The sequence below is a fragment of the Mustelus asterias genome, unplaced genomic scaffold (genome assembly GCF_964213995.1).
Source record: "Mustelus asterias unplaced genomic scaffold, sMusAst1.hap1.1 HAP1_SCAFFOLD_1042, whole genome shotgun sequence".
In the NCBI taxonomy this organism is placed as follows: domain Eukaryota; kingdom Metazoa; phylum Chordata; class Chondrichthyes; order Carcharhiniformes; family Triakidae; genus Mustelus; species Mustelus asterias.
This window is the reverse complement of record NW_027590987.1, coordinates 89,362-105,005: the sequence shown is the minus strand read 5'-3', so window position 1 is coordinate 105,005 and position 15,644 is coordinate 89,362. Positions and strand designations below refer to the sequence as shown.

General features: G+C 44.8%; 1 protein-coding gene across 1 annotated transcript; it reads left to right on the top strand.

The window, feature by feature from the left end:
* Positions 1-204: 204 nt before the first annotated feature.
* On the top strand, positions 205-2,148 carry LOC144487790 (uncharacterized; the record flags this gene model as incomplete). Its single annotated transcript, XM_078205864.1, has 2 exons — positions 205-942; positions 1,042-2,148. Coding segments are annotated over 2 exons (1,299 nt in total), but the record flags the coding sequence as incomplete, so codon positions are not given.
* Positions 2,149-15,644: the final 13,496 nt, after the last annotated feature.

Genomic DNA, 15,644 nt, shown 5'->3' with positions numbered 1-15,644 from the left:
CTGTTTCAGTGATTTGATTAATCAGAAACTGAATATCGTCAGCCTTTGTCTACAGAAGGAGAAATGTTTATTCTGTCTGCGGGCAAAGATTTCAAACATCAGTGTGACTGAAAAAGCACCTCGACACACAAACACACCTGAGGGTTTCCAATGTGCTGAATGTGGAAAGTGGTTTAACAAGTCTGAAAAATAATCACATCATTCTCAGTGAGTAGTGACCCGACACATATTCTGTGTAAACGAGGCTTCAACTCATCATCCAACCTGGAGTCACATGAGGACACCCGCACCACAGAGAAACCATTGAAATGTGTGGAATGTGGGAGGGGATTCAATTACCCGTCCGAATTGGATATTCATCGTCGCATTCACACTGGAGAGAGGCCGTTCACCTGCTCTGAGTGTGGGAAAGGATTTACTTACTCATCCAGCCTGTATACACACCGGCGTGTTCACACTGGAGAGAGGCCGTTCACCTGCTCTGAGTGTGGGAAAGGATTTGCTTACTCATCCAGCCTCTATACACACCGGCGTGTTCACACTGGTGAGAGGCCATTCACCTGCCTCGAATGTGGGAGGGGATGTCATGCTTTATCAAGCCTCCTGATTCACCGGCAGGTTCACTCCGATCAGAGACTGTTTCAGTGTTCTGATTGTGAGAAAAGCTTTAAAAGCACAAAGGACCTCCTGAGACACCAGCGCACTCACATGGCGGTGAGACCGTTCACCTGCTCAGTGTGTGGGAAGGGATTCACTCAGTCATCCCACCTTCTGACACACCAACTTGTTCACACTGATCGGAGACCATTTCAGTGTTCTGACTGTGAGAAGAGATTTAAAAGTAAAAATGATTTACAAGTCCATCAGCGCACTCACACTGGGGAGAAGCCATTCACCTGCTCCGTGTGTGAGAGGAGATTCGGACGTTTATCCCAGCTGCAAACACACCAGCGAGTTCACTCTGATAAGAGACCATTTCAGTGTCCTGACTGTGAGAAGAGCTTTAAAAGTAAACAGGATTTGGTGACACACCAGCGAGTTCACACTGGGGAGAAACCGTTCACCTGCTCGGTGTGTGGGATGGGATTCACCCATTCATCCCACCGTCTGAGACACCAGCGAGTTCACACCGGGGAGAAACCATTCATTTGCTGTGTGTGTGGGAAGGGATTCACTGATTCAGCCCACCTCCTGATACACGAGCGAATTCACACTGGGGAGAAACCCTTCACTTGCTCCACATGTGGGAAACGATTCACTCAGCCACCCCAGCTCATTGCACATCAACTGGTCCACACTGATCAGAGACCTTTTAAATGTTCTGACTGTGAGAAGAGCTTTAAAAGCACTAAGGACCTGCTGAGACACCAGCAAATTCACACTGGGGAGAGATCATTCACCTGCTCCATGTGTGGGAAAAGGTTCACTCAGTCATCCCACCTGCTGAGACACCAGCAGGTTCACACGGGAGAGAGATCGTTCACCTGCTCCGTATGTGGGAAGAGATTTGCTCGGTCAGCCAATCTGCTGAGACACCAGCAAGTTCACAAGTCACTGCAGGGGTTGGATTCTGCTGTTGCTGCTAATCCCATGCAGGACTGAATCATGTTCATTCTGTTATTAAGGAGACTGGGATGGGACACAGATAATCTCCGTGCAATCAGGCAGAGTCAACATGGTTTTGTGCAAGGGACATCCTGTTAATTGATGTGTTGGATTCTTTGAGGAAGTAACAAGCAATGTGGATAAAGTGGAACCTGTGGATGTGGTGTATTTAGTTTTCCAGAAGGCATTTGACAAGGTGCCACATCAATGTTTACCACACTTAATAAGAATTCGTAGCATAAGGCATATTAGCATTTTATCCATGTTGATTCTTTATATTAGCATGGATAGAGGATTGATGAGCTAATCGGAAACAGAGAGGAGGGAGAAACAAGTCATTTTTGGGATGGCAAAGTGTAGCCTGTGGAGTGCCACAGGGACCAGTGCTGGGCCCTCAACTATTGACAAACTATTTTCATGATGTGGATGACAGGATCAAAATTTGTTGATAACACAAAGGTAGGTAGGAAAGTGAGATGTGAATGACCATAACAAGCCTGCAAAGCGATATAGATAGGGTCAGTGAGTGGGCAAAAAGTTGGCAACTGGAACAAGATTTTTGGATAATGTGAACTTGTCCATTTGGCAGGAAGGATGGAAAAGCAGCTGATTATTTAAAGAGAGAGAGATTGCAGAACTTTGAGGTACAGAGGGATCTGGGTGTCCTGGTACCGTAATCAGGAAAAGTTAGTGTGTGGATCCAGCAAATGATTAGAAAGGTAAATGAATTGTTGTTTATTGCAGAGATGTTTTGCTGCATTTGTTCAGGGTATTGGTGAGACCACATCTAGAGCACGGTGTACAGTTTTGGTCTCCTTACTTAAGAGAGGACTTGTGTGAGAAGTAGTTCAGAGAAGGTTTACTTGACTGATTCACGGGATGAGGGTGTTATCATACAAGGAAATGCTGGACATGTTCGGCCTGTATCTAAAGGGGTTTAGAAGAATGAGAGAGGATCTGATTGAAACATAAAATTCAGAGGGGACTTGACAGAGTGGATGTTGATTGTAGAGAGAGGAGAACTAGAGGCACAGTTTAAAAATACGGGGTCTCCCATTTAAGACTGGGATGAGGAGAAACCTTTTCTCTCAGAGGGTTGTTACAGTGTGGAATTCTCTTCCAGAGAGTGGTGGAGGCTGGCTCACTGAATATTCTGAAGTCTGAATTTAATAGATTCTTGATTGACGAGAGTCAAAGGGTGTGAGGGGTAAGAAGGAAAGTGGAGTTGAAGCTACAATCACATCAGCCGGGACCCTATTGAATGGTGGAGCAGGCTCGAGGGGCCGAGTGGCCTTCTCCTGCTCCTAATTCACATGTTCCCATTGTGATAGTTGGAGTTTGTTTCTGCTGATGTTAATTTCCCAAAAAACTGAGCTGCAGCTTAATCTACAGAATAGAATCAAATAAATCTTGCCAATCTGATTGTTCAGCCAGGGTCTAACTGGGCGGCACGGTAGCACAGTGGTTAGCACTGCTGCTTCACAGCTCCAGGGTCCCGGGTTCGATTCCCGGCTCGGTTCACTGTCTGTGTGGAGTTTGCACATTCTCCTCGTGTCTGCGTGGGTTTCCTCCGGGTGCCCCGGTTTCCTCCCACAGTCCAAAGATGTGCAGGTTAGGTTGATTGGCCAGGTTAAAAATTGCCCCTTAGAGTCCTGAGATGCGTGGGTTAGAGGGATTAGCAGGTAAATATGTGTGGGTAGGGCCTGGGTGGGATTGTGGTCGGTGCAGACTCGATGGGCCGAATGGCCTCCTTCTGCACTGTAGGGTTTCTATGATTTCTGTGAATGACAGAGCGGACTGGAAGAGCTGAACAACCAACTCCAGTTCCTGTGTAGTTTCTCCCAGGCTTCTCCCACTCTCTAACTCTGCTCCAGTGCTGGTTTCTGATGAAGTCTCTTCTCCCCAGGTCTCCCATCACTTTCCATTCATCAGCTGGTGTCTGAGTCCAAGTTTACCAGGAACAGGAGGAGGTCATTTATCCCTCAAGCCTGTTCTCTCATTCACTGAAGTCATGGCTGATCTGTGACCTAACTCCATTTACCTAGATTTTGTTTTAATCCTGACTTCCTCAGTCTGTTACAATGAGATTTTTAAAATAACTTTTGTTTACATCAGACCTTCAATGTAGGAGAGTGTCCCAAGGTGAATCTCAGAAACATCAATTGATAAATCAGACAACTGGCACTGAGGGGATGTTAGGAGGCTGACTGAAGACTTGGTGCAGTGTAAAGGGTCAATGTTAAATTTGTAAATATTCTACCCAGTGATGTAAGATCAGATGATAAGAGTTTGCTGAGAGATGGTTCTATGCTGAGCCTTGTGCTGTACATATTTAGAAGAAGGTGCAATAAAAGGTTATATTAACCAATAGCCTTGCCTCCAGCAGTCTTTGTCAATCCTGGCCAATCCCTGTGGCATAGGGACACCCACACTTGTTTGGGAGGAAGCTCCAGGATTTTGACCGAGTGACAGCGAAGGAACAGCGATATATTTTGAAGTCAAGATGGTGAGTGTTACGATCCCAGTTGATGTTATAATTGGACAGGATGATTCCAGGATGGACTATTTTCTAAACGGTGACAAAATTCATAATGCTAAAGTGCAAAGGGACTTGGGAGTCCTAGTCCAGGATTCTCTAAAGGTAAACTTGCAGGTTGAGTCCGTAATTAAGAAAGCAAATGTAATGTTGTCATTTATCTCAAGAGGCTTGGAATACAAAAGCAGGGATGTACTTCTGAGGCTTTATAAAGCATTGGTTAGGCCCCATTTGGAGTACTGTGAGCAATTTTGGGCCCCACACCTCAGGAAGGACATACTGGCACTGGAGCGGGTCCAGCGGAGATTCACACGGATGATCCCAGGAATGGTAGGCCTGACATACGATGAACGTCTGAGGATCGTGGGATTATATTCATTGGAGTTTAGGAGGTTGAGGGGAGATCTGATAGAAACTTACAAGATAATGAACGGCTTAGATAGGATGGACGTAGGGAAGTTGTTTCCATTAACAGGGGAGACTAGGACGCGGGGGCACAGCCTTAGAATAAAAGGGAGTCACTTTAGAACAGAGATGAGGAGAAATTTCTTCAGCCAGAGAGTGGTGGGTCTGTGGAATTCATTGCCACAGAGGGCTGTGGAGGCCGAGACGTTGAGCGTCTTCAAGACAGAAATTGATAAATTCTTGATTTCTCGAGGAATTAAGGGCTATGGGGAGAGAGCGGGTAAATGGAGTTGAAATCAACCATGATTGAATGGTGGAGTGGACTCGATGGGCCGAATGGCCTTACTTCCGCTCCTATGTCTTATGGTCTTATGGTCTAACACTGGCTCAAAAGACCGCAACTTTTACTTTTTGTAGAAAACATAAAGGAACAGAATCACAGGACTGCCAATTAGCTTTTAACAAAATATTTATTAAACACGAAGAGTTTGACGATAACAAAATACTCCTTGACTCACACTTACCTTCACAAATGTATCCAGATTTCAAGAATAACATAGATTTAAAATTCCTTATGCTATAATGTTCTCAGTAAACACATGGTTCCTTTAAACCCACAGGTTGGCTGTGATCAGACAAGCCCCACTCTGAAACCAAGTGGCAGATGCAACTCAATCGATCCTCTGTGGATTTCTCCTCAAATTTCCCCCCCAGATGATTGTCACGAGTGTTTCTAAACTTGGCTCTCAAAAAGACACGTGTTAATATCTCCTTCCAAAGCAACTTTCTCACTTCCAGGTCTTCCAATTATTCTTTCAAACAAGGCTTTCTCTCCACTCTTTTAGCAAGAAGCTGCCTCTAGGTTTTTAACTCTCAGAATTCCTTTGCCTTGAATTGCAACATGCTTCCAAAATTCTGCATAAACTCAGATCATCAGTCCGTAACAGAATACAATTGCTTCAAAATCTGGATTTAAGGACATCAAACCTTCCCACTGTTCAGATATGCGGCTTGTCTGTCGCCAACCTCATCAGTTCTTTTCTTCCCAGGTCTGAGTTTAACTTCCATGAATAGTATCCTGTTCCAAAGACAATGCTGTTCCTTTTTTACTTAAATATTCCTGAAACTTCTTTTCCATTCCCGGGTTTCTCAAACGAACTGTCCTTTAATTCCTCTGGAGCTTGCTTTCGGACACATTACTCCATTGTATGGCTTTCCTGCTTCTAGTAGAGCTGAGAGCTGCTCACTCTCTCGTTTCCTCACCCCAACTGCTATAGAACAACGAACAAAGAAAATTACAGCACAGGAACAGGCCCTTCAGCCCTCCAAGCCTGCACCGGTCATGCTGCCCGACTGAACTAAAACCCCCTCCCCTTCCGGGGACCATATCCCTCTATTCCCATCCTATTCATGTATTTGTCAAGACGCCCCTTAAAAGTCACGACCAAAGACTATAAATTCAACTAATACTACACTCAAAAAACCTTCTCACCCTCAAGGTGCCCCTGGTTGCTATGCAACAATGCATTATTTCTCCAACTTCACGTTTATTTTTCACGCCATAAACTCTCTCAGCACAACAGGAATACAATTTCAATTGAAACCTATCCCCCACACATGCAAACACCTTTGTTCAACATGAATCCAACCAAAGTTCTCCTCTTCCTACACAGAAACACTAAATCAAACTTACTTAAATCTATACTTTATTTCTAATATTTAACAATAGAAACATAGATCACTTAAAACTATCTCTGTTTTCCTGACATGAGTGACTTAGAGAGGAAACTCCAGGTGGTGATATTCTCATGTATCTGCTGCTCTTGGCCTTCTAGATGGTAATGTTCCTGAGTCTGTAAGATGCTGCCTAAGGAGTCTTGGTGAGTCCCTGCAGTGCATTTTGTAGATGGTACACACTGTTGCTCCTGTCCGTCGGTGGTAGAGGGAGTGAATGTTTGTGGTTAGTGTGTTGATCAAGTGGGGCTGCTTTGTCCTGGATGGTTTTGAGCTTGAGTGTTGTTGGGAGCTGCACTCATTCAGGCAAGTGGAGAGTATTCCATCTCATTCCTGACTTGTGTCTTGTAGATGGTGGACGGGCTTTGGCTGGGGGAGTCAGAAAGTGAGTTACTCTCCTCAGGGCTGCCAGTCTCTGACCTGCTCTGGTAGCCACAGTGTCTATGAGTTTCTGGTCAATGTAACCCCCGCAGGATGTTGATAATGGAAGGGGGATTCAGTGATGGTAATACCCTTGAATGTCAAGGGGTGATGGTTAGATCTTCTCCTGTTGGAGATGGTCATTGCCTCGGACTTATGTGGCATGAATGTTACTTGCCACTTGTCAGCCCAAGCCTGGATATTGTTGTATTTGGACATGGACTGTTTCAGTATCTGAGGAGTCACAAATGGTGCTGAACATTGTGTATTCATTGGCGGATATCCCCACTTCTGATCTTATGAAGGAGGGAAGGTCATTGATGAAGCAGCTGAAGATGGTTGGGCCTCGGACACGACCCTGAGAGATCCCTGCATTGATGTCCTGGAGCTGAGATGACTGACCCTCCACAACCACAACCATCTTCCTAATTGCCAGTATACGTCCAACCAGCAGAGAGTTTGCCCCTTGATATCCATTGATTCCAGTTTTGCCAGGGGTCCATGATCTGGGTGGCACAGTGGTTAGACCAGTTGGCTCACAGCCCCAGGGACCGGGTTCGATTCCGACCTTGGGTGGCTGTGTCGAGTTGGCACATTCATCAGCTTTTTTTTTGTGGATCATTTCAGTGGAAATGTGCTCTCCCAGACTCAAAGAGCATCAGCCCACTGGAAACAAAGTTGTGAGACTGGCCAGTCCAGCAGAAAGAAACTCTCCGACCCTCCCACTTCACCAATTGTCAAAATGAACATGGTTCAGTCCTGGATGTGATTAACAGCAGCAATAACAGCAGAATCCAACCCCTGTCATCACTTGTGAACTTACTGGTGTCTCAGCAGGTGGGATGACTGAGTGAATCCCTTTGTGAATCCTTGTGAACTCGTTGGTGTGTCTGCAGGTGGGATGACTGAATGAATCCCTTTCCACACTCAGAGCAGATAAACGGCCTCTCTCCAGTGTGAACTTGCTGGTGACTCTGCAGATAAGATGAAAGAGCGAATCCTTTCCCACACTCAGAGCAGGTGAATGGTCTCTCCCTGGTGTGAACACGTCGGTGTGCCTGCAGGTTAGCTGAACGAGTAAATCCCTTCCCACACTCAGAGCAGGTGAACGGCCTCTGAACTTGCTGGTGATTCTGCAGGTCGGATAACTGAATGAATCCCCTGCCACACTCGGAACAGGTAAATGGCCTCTCCCTGGTGTGAACCTCCTGGTGTGACACTAGGTGGGATGATTGAATAAAACGCCTCCCACACTCGGAGCAGACGAATGGCCTCTCCCTGCTGTGAACTCCCTGGTGTGACATTAGGTGTGACGATTGGATAAAACGTTTCCCACATTCGGGGCAGCTGAATGGCCTCTCCCTTGTGTGTGTTCCTTTGTGTGTCACTAGATGTGATAACTGAATAAAACGCTTCCCACACTCGGAGCAGGGGAACAGCCTCTCCCTCCTGTGGACTTCCTGGTGAGTCACTAGGTGTGATAATTGAATAAAACACTTCCCGCACTCAGAGCAGTTGAAAGGCCTCTCCTTAGTGTGGGCTCGCTGGTGTATCTGCAGGTGAGATGACTGAGTGAAACCCTTTCCACAGTCGGAGCAGGTGAATGGTCGCTCTCCGGTGTGGATTTGTTGGTGATTCAAAAGTTCAGATGAATGATTGAATTGCTTCCCACACTCAGAGCAGTTGAATGGTTTTTCCCCAGTGTGAACTTGCTGGTGTGTCAGCAGGTGGGATAACTGAGTGAATCCCTTCCCACACTCAGAGCAGGTGTACAGCCTCTCCCTACTGTGAACTGCTTGGTGATTCCACAGGTCGGCTGCCTGGAGAAAACCCTTCCCACACTCAGAGCAGATGAAGGGCCTCTCCCCAGTGTGGCTGCATTGATGAATCTTCAGGGCAGATGGGGAGCAGTCTCCTTCCCCACACTTGGAGCAGGGGAACAGTCTCTCCCCAGTGCGAATATGTTGATGAGTTTGCAGTGCAGACGGGATATGGAATTCCTTACCACAATCCTCATCTTTCCCCGGTTTCTCCATGGTGTGGATGTCCTTGTGTCTTTCCAGGTTTAACAATCAGTTAAATCCTCATCCACACATAGAGCATGTGCACTGTCTGTCCCCGCTGTAAATGATGTGATATTTTTGCAGTCTGTGTCACTGGTCTTTTGACAGTCAGTGTACTGGACACTCTCACTCAGCTCTGTGTTTCTTGGTGCCTTTCCAGTCACACTGATGTGACAGAAAAAACAGATAAATATTTCTTCTTCTAGATTCAAAGTCTGATGATATTCAGGTTCTGATAATTTGAGTGACTCTATTAAGCCTTAACATGTTTTGAGATTGCTGGCAGCAAATCTTCCCCTTATAACTTCCTGTAAAATGAGTTTACAAAAGTCATCACTGTCAGTATCAAACAGAAATTCAGAATAGACAATTCTAGTTTCTGTGGAACATTTCTTCCTTTCTCGTTCCTCTCGATCTGTACATCTCCATCCCACACCCTATCCCTGTCTCCTCACTCTGCTGTATGTATAATACACCCTTCCAATTCTCCTGAAGGTGTTGATTCATGCTGATCAACTGCTTCTTCTCCAGCACTGAGATATCTTCATGCAGGCTGCCAGTCTAAATACCTAAATATACTTAGTGAAGTAAAATGTATGTAACATAGGGGACCAGTTTAATAAATAGAAGTACAGCAAGGCTATGAGATAGAACATTATTTCAACAGTGAACATTCTTGAATATCAATTGTTTGGCTGTGAGGGTGGTGCATTTTGATACATTCAATATTTCAAAATGAAATTAGATGGGCAGTCAAAATAGACTGGCAGGGGAACAGGGATACAGACGGGATGAGGAGCATATCAGCCATGATTGAATGGCGGAGCGGACTCAATGGGCCAAATAGCCTAATTATGCTCCTCTATCTTATGAACTTATGGGGGAATGGGACTGACTAGTTGGCTCTACAGAGAGTTAGCATGGACTTGAGTTGCTGAATGGACTCCTTGTGTGATACAATAACCCGATTACTGAAAATAAACTACTTAGTTACAGTATTAACAAAACTAAAAATAATAAAAAATGAACTTTATTACTGGACCATGCATAATATATCTAATTTGTATCATATTACAAGACTGCACACATCTCTGTCCTATATTAATTTACTGCCCCTTAAATTTCAGCTATTTCCTCGGGAAATCACTCCTTTAAATTGTGAACATTAGGAAAGAGACCATCCTCTTAACCAGACAAATAAATGTGACAAGTTGAGGAAGCAAAGGATGGCAATGTCTTTAAGAAGGAGAGAGATACCTGGGCCAACCTTTCCAGAGTCTGCAGCCTCCCTGAATTCACTTCCTTTCCCTTCAGTTGCTGCAAGTCCCCAATTTAACCCCAGAATGAGAAAAAGAAGGAGAGAAGAAAACAAAGTGTTTTACTGACAGATGTTGACGACAGGAAGAGGTTTCAGTCTGTCTGAAATCCAATCTGCATTGTCACAAAGCCCGCACTCTGATTGGCTGGAGGACCAGTGTCCTTCCGGTCCTCCAATTCTTCCCATTGGTCAATACCCCTCATGAAGACAGTGGTGCAGCGGAAGTGAGTGGGAGACACTTTGACCCCGGTCGCTCTCAGTTGTTGGCCAATGGGAAACGCTATCCTCCGCACATGCGCAGCACTTCTCCGGGTTCATCATGCGCAGTCCCACCCGGCGAATAGAGCGATTTCCTCAGCGCGGGGGATTGTGGGAGCCGCGGCCGCCATTACTCGGCCGGAGCCCAGTCTCCAAACACCTGGGACTGCGATGGATGGGATGGGGAGGAGGCGAAGTGACCCCATCCAGATATGATGTACATCTGGGTAGTCACTGGAATTGATAGCGAAGCCGCCTTAGCAAAATTCAGGTGTCAAAATTTAGACACCTGGGTGACATATTGGGGAGTGGAATAGCTCAATGTGAAACTGAACCCCAGAGTCAGCAGCGTCCTTGGGGGAGAACTGGGGAAAAATAAGGAGGATGGTCAAAAGAATTAGGCTTACAATTGATAGGGAGGAGGCAGATGTTTAAAGTTTGAAATTTGATTAGATTTGATTTATTATTGTCACATGTATTAGTAGACAGTGAGAAGTTTGTTTCTTGTACGTTTTACTGACAAAGAGAAGGAAAGAGGAGGGTGCAGAATGTAGTATTACAGTCATAGCTAGGATATAGAGAAAGATCAAATTAATGTGAGGTAGTTCCATTCAAAAGTTTGATGGCCTCAGGGAAGAAGCTGTTCTCGATTTGGTTATACATGTTCTCAGACCTTTATATCTTTTTCCCGATGGAAGAAGGTGGAAGAAAGAATGTCCAGGGTGCGTGGGGTCCTTGATTACGCTGGCTGCTTTTCTAAGACAGTGGGAAATGTAGACATAGTCAATGGATAGGAGGCTGGTTTGCATGATGGATTTGGTCTTTCATGACCCTTTGTAGTTTCTTGTGGTCTTGGACAGAGCAGGAGCAATATCAAGTTGTGATACAACCAGAAAGAATGCTTTCCAGAAAGGGAGGAGAAGGTTATGTGACAACCAGAATATCAGTTTCAAATTTCTATCCTGTGCTTACATTCATTGCTTTGATAGATGTTTTTATTTACAAGGGATTAGAATGGAAGGATTTTCAGTCAGAAATATCTTGGTTCATTTGGACACGACTATCATCAGTGATCAAATGTCAGAGGAACAATGATGCCCTGTTCAAAAAGATTTCAATCATCAGTGTGAATGGAAAAGTTGAGTGATGCACATTCCCAAGAGAGAGAGAGATTTCCAGGGAAAGAGACATAAGAATATATGAACGAATGAACTAGGAGTAGGCTACTCAGTCCCTCCAACCTGCTCCACAATTCAATAAGATCATGGCAGATCTGATTTTAGCCTCAACCCCACAGTCCTGGCTACTCCTAATAACTTTTCAGTCCCTCATAAATCAAGATTCTATTTGACTGTGCTTTTAACTTATTCAAAGACAATGCTTCCACTGTCTTTTGAGGAAGAGTTCCAGAGACTCACAGCCCTCTTAGAGAAAACATTAGTAATCTTGGTCATAGATGAGCAAACTCTTATTTGTAAACATATGCTCCACCCCTGCCAGGTCTAGATTCTCCATTAAAAGAAAACATTCTCTCCACATCCACCCTGTCAAGACCCTCAGGTTTTGATCTAATCACCTTACTCTTCTAAACTCTAGTGGATACAAGCTGACCCTGTCCAACATTTCCTCATCAGACAACCTGTCTATTCCTGGTATTAGTCTAGAAAACCTTCTCAAAACTGCTTCCAATACATTTACATCTTTCCTTAAGTAGGGAGACCAATACTGTGCACAACACTCCAGATGTGGTCTCACCAATTGTGTGTACAACTGGAGCATAACCTCCCTACTTTTGTAATCACTTCCCCTCACTATGAACAATAACATTCTATGAGCTTTCCTAATTACTTGCTGTTCCTGTATACTGGCCTTTTGGGATCCGAGGTGATCAAAAGGTTGCTGACACCTGAATCTAGCCTGTGAAACAAGTGTGTTCTGTTAGCGTGGTTGGGTACCTGAGAGATTGTTTGGAAGCTTGAATGCACATGGAGATCGAGGCCAGACGAATACAGAAAGAAGTTGAAATCCTGGCGGTGGATCCTTGGTGAAGGCATCCAATAGAAAGAATTGTATAGGAGAAGATTCCAAAGTGTCATCTTCGAGAGTGTGGGATTGGAAATGCTCATGTGGAAGACAGAATTTCAGTGAGATCAGTTGGCTCACAGTTTGACAACCATCTGGGGAAATGATGAGAAATCCAGAGAAGTTGTATTCGGTGACATCTGTCACTTGGTTTCAGAGTGTGGGGTGTCTGGCCACATTTCACCGATTGGTTTGCATGGACTGTGAACTTACTGAGAATATTTGAGTGTAAGATAAAGTTTGTAACTTGTGTAATGGTAGAAATCTGTTTATATCTGTCAAGGTATTGCTGGGGTGAAGGAGAGTTAATTCTACTTAATGTTTTCTTGTTTAATAAAAGTTTACCAAAAATCTCTGTCTGCTCATCCAGCTATCTAAACAAAATAATAGTGAGGATCTATCAAGCCATCTTCCATCCTGGAATCTGACATTTCCAGTAGTAACATCAGCTGATACAATAAGGTACTTTCACCTCTATGAGGCAGTTCAGCTCTTTTCTCCATGTTTGAACCAAGGCTGTAATGAGGTCAGGAACTCAGTGACCCTTGCAGAACCCAAACTGACCATCAGTGAGTAGTTTCTTCTGAAGCAAGTGCCACTTAACAGCAGATATCCCCTTTCATCACTTTACTGATGATCAAGGGAGGTTGAATGCACCAATAATTGGCCGGGTAGCATTTGTCCTGCTTTTTGTATGCAGGGTGTACCTGATCAATTTTCCTCACTGCTGGGTAATCAGTAATTTATAAAGATTCAGGATAACTCCCTGCTTTGCACTCCATACCTCCATTCATAAACTGAGGACCCCATTAGCTTTTTTAAAAAAACAGCTTTGTCAACTTGCCTTGTCACAATCAATGAATTTTGATAAAATGCTCTCTGAGTTGGTGCAGACTCGATGGGCCAAATGGCCTCCTTCTGCACTGCAGGGACTCTATGATAGAACTGGGCATTGCCAGTGTGCATGTGAAAACAAACACGGTGCTTTTGAATGATATAACATAGTGGCAGCATGTAGATGAGAGATAGGAGGGGCCATGGATAGATCCCAGAGGGACTCCGAGTTCAGGGACTTGGGAGAGAAAAGTGATATGAGATGGAGCGGTTGTTGGCGAGAACGGTGTGGTCACAGATTGATTTTTTAGGATGGGTGATGGTGGTGAATTTGAAGGGAGGAGGGACAGAATTAAAAGAGATTAAAAGAGATTGAGAGCTGCAAACAGTATCAGCTAACACGGGAAAGGCGGGTGCTCGGTGGTTTAGTGGGAATAGGGTCAATACAACAGAAGACAGTATGTGCTCTGAGAGGGCATAAGTGAGATATAGGATAGAAACTGGAGAAACCTGGGGTTAGGACTTGGATGAGGAACTTTCTATAAAGTCTGGCTCAATGGGCTAATGGAAGGAAGGGAAGCAGCAGAGGTAGTTGATCAATTTGTCTCAATCTGAGTGACAAAGAAGCTCCATGAGCTCCTCACACTTGTTACTGGAGGTGAGGATGGAAGGAGACAGGGGAGAGGGAGAGCCCTTCCAAAGAAATTAACATGAATGAGAAATTAAAAAGATTTACCGCACTGTGTGCTTCAGACAAAACTGATTTATTTTCCTTTGATCAACAATATTAACTGTAACAGGCCTGGAGTTTATTCACATGAACAGAAACAGACTCCACTGAAGATGGTTGTCGTGGATGAGATTAACAGGAAAATCCAATCAATGTAGTTACTTGTGAACTCGTTGGTGTTTCAGCAAGTGAGATTTCTGAATGAATCCCTTCCCACACTTGGAGCAGGTGAATGGTTTCTCCCCATGTGAGTGCGCTGGTGGACAGTGAGGGGTGATGATTGTCTGAACCCAGTCCCGCAGTGAGAGCACCTGAATGGTCTCTCATCATTGTGAAGATGTTGGTGGGACATCAGTTCCTCAGAACCTTTATAGCACTTCCCACAGTCTGGACCTTTGAAAAGTCTGTCTTTAGTGTGAACCCGCTGATGTCTCAGATGGGTGGATGACTGCATAAAGTCCTTCCCACACTCAGAGCAAGTGAATGGCCTCTCCCCAGTGTCAATACACTGGTGTCCAGTGAGTTGAGATGATTGCCTGAACCCAGTCCCATAGTGAGAGCACCTGAACGGTCTCTCTTCAGTGTGAACACTTTGAGGGGACGTAAGTTCCCAGGAACCTTTATAGCACTTCCCACATTCCGGGTATTTATAAGGTCTCTCGTCAATGTGAACTCGCTGGTGTCTCAGCAAGGTGGATAAATGGGTGAATCCTCTCCCACATTCAGAACAGGTGAATGGTCTCTCCCCAGTATGAACTCGCTGGTGTTTCAGCCAGTTGGATGAATCACACACGGAGCAGGTGAACAGCTTCTCTCCAGTGTGAACTCGCTGGTGCGTCAGCAAGTTTGATGACCGAGTGAATCCCTTCCCACATATAAAGCAGGTGAATGCGTCACTGAGTTTCCAGCTCAGACGGGTAACCAAATGCCTCCTCACAGTCCCCACATTTCCACAGTTTCTCACCAGTGTGAATACGCTTGTGTCTCGACAGGCCAGAAGATTGGCTGAAGCCTCGTCCACACACAGAACACATGTACGATTTCCCACCAGTATGAACAGGGATTTTTTTCTTTCCATGTTCAAAATTTGATGATATTCAGTTCCAATAATTTGGGCAACTTTGTCAGATCCCGATATGATGTTTGGTTTCCGGTTTCCCTGTTGCAAAACCACCCCTTCTAAGACCCTGTCAAGTGAATTTAAAACAGAAAAAAAAGTGAGAGAATCCACAAAACACAAAGGCAGGTTGTGAAATTGAGCTGAATAAATATGGCAATTTTTGGGGCTGGCACAAGGAAAAAGTGAGCATGGAAACTGCTGGATTGTTAAAAACCCAACTGGCTCATTAATAACCTTCAGGGAAGGGAAGCTGACCCCCATCTGAGCCGAGACAAGATTATGATCTCTATGAGGGGAGAAGAGGGAGAGAGGATTGGAAGCAGAAGAAGAGAAAGAGAGTGATTTTCTATTTGTACAAATCAACCAGGATTTTAACAGAAGTGTGTCAAACACTTACCCCTAACATCTCCCCTGTACCTACCCCCCAGCACCCTAAACTGGTGTCCTCTTGTAGCAGACATTTCCACCCTGGGAAAAAGCCTCTGAGAGTCCACCCGATCTATGCCTCTCAACATCTTATACACCTCTATAGGTCTCCT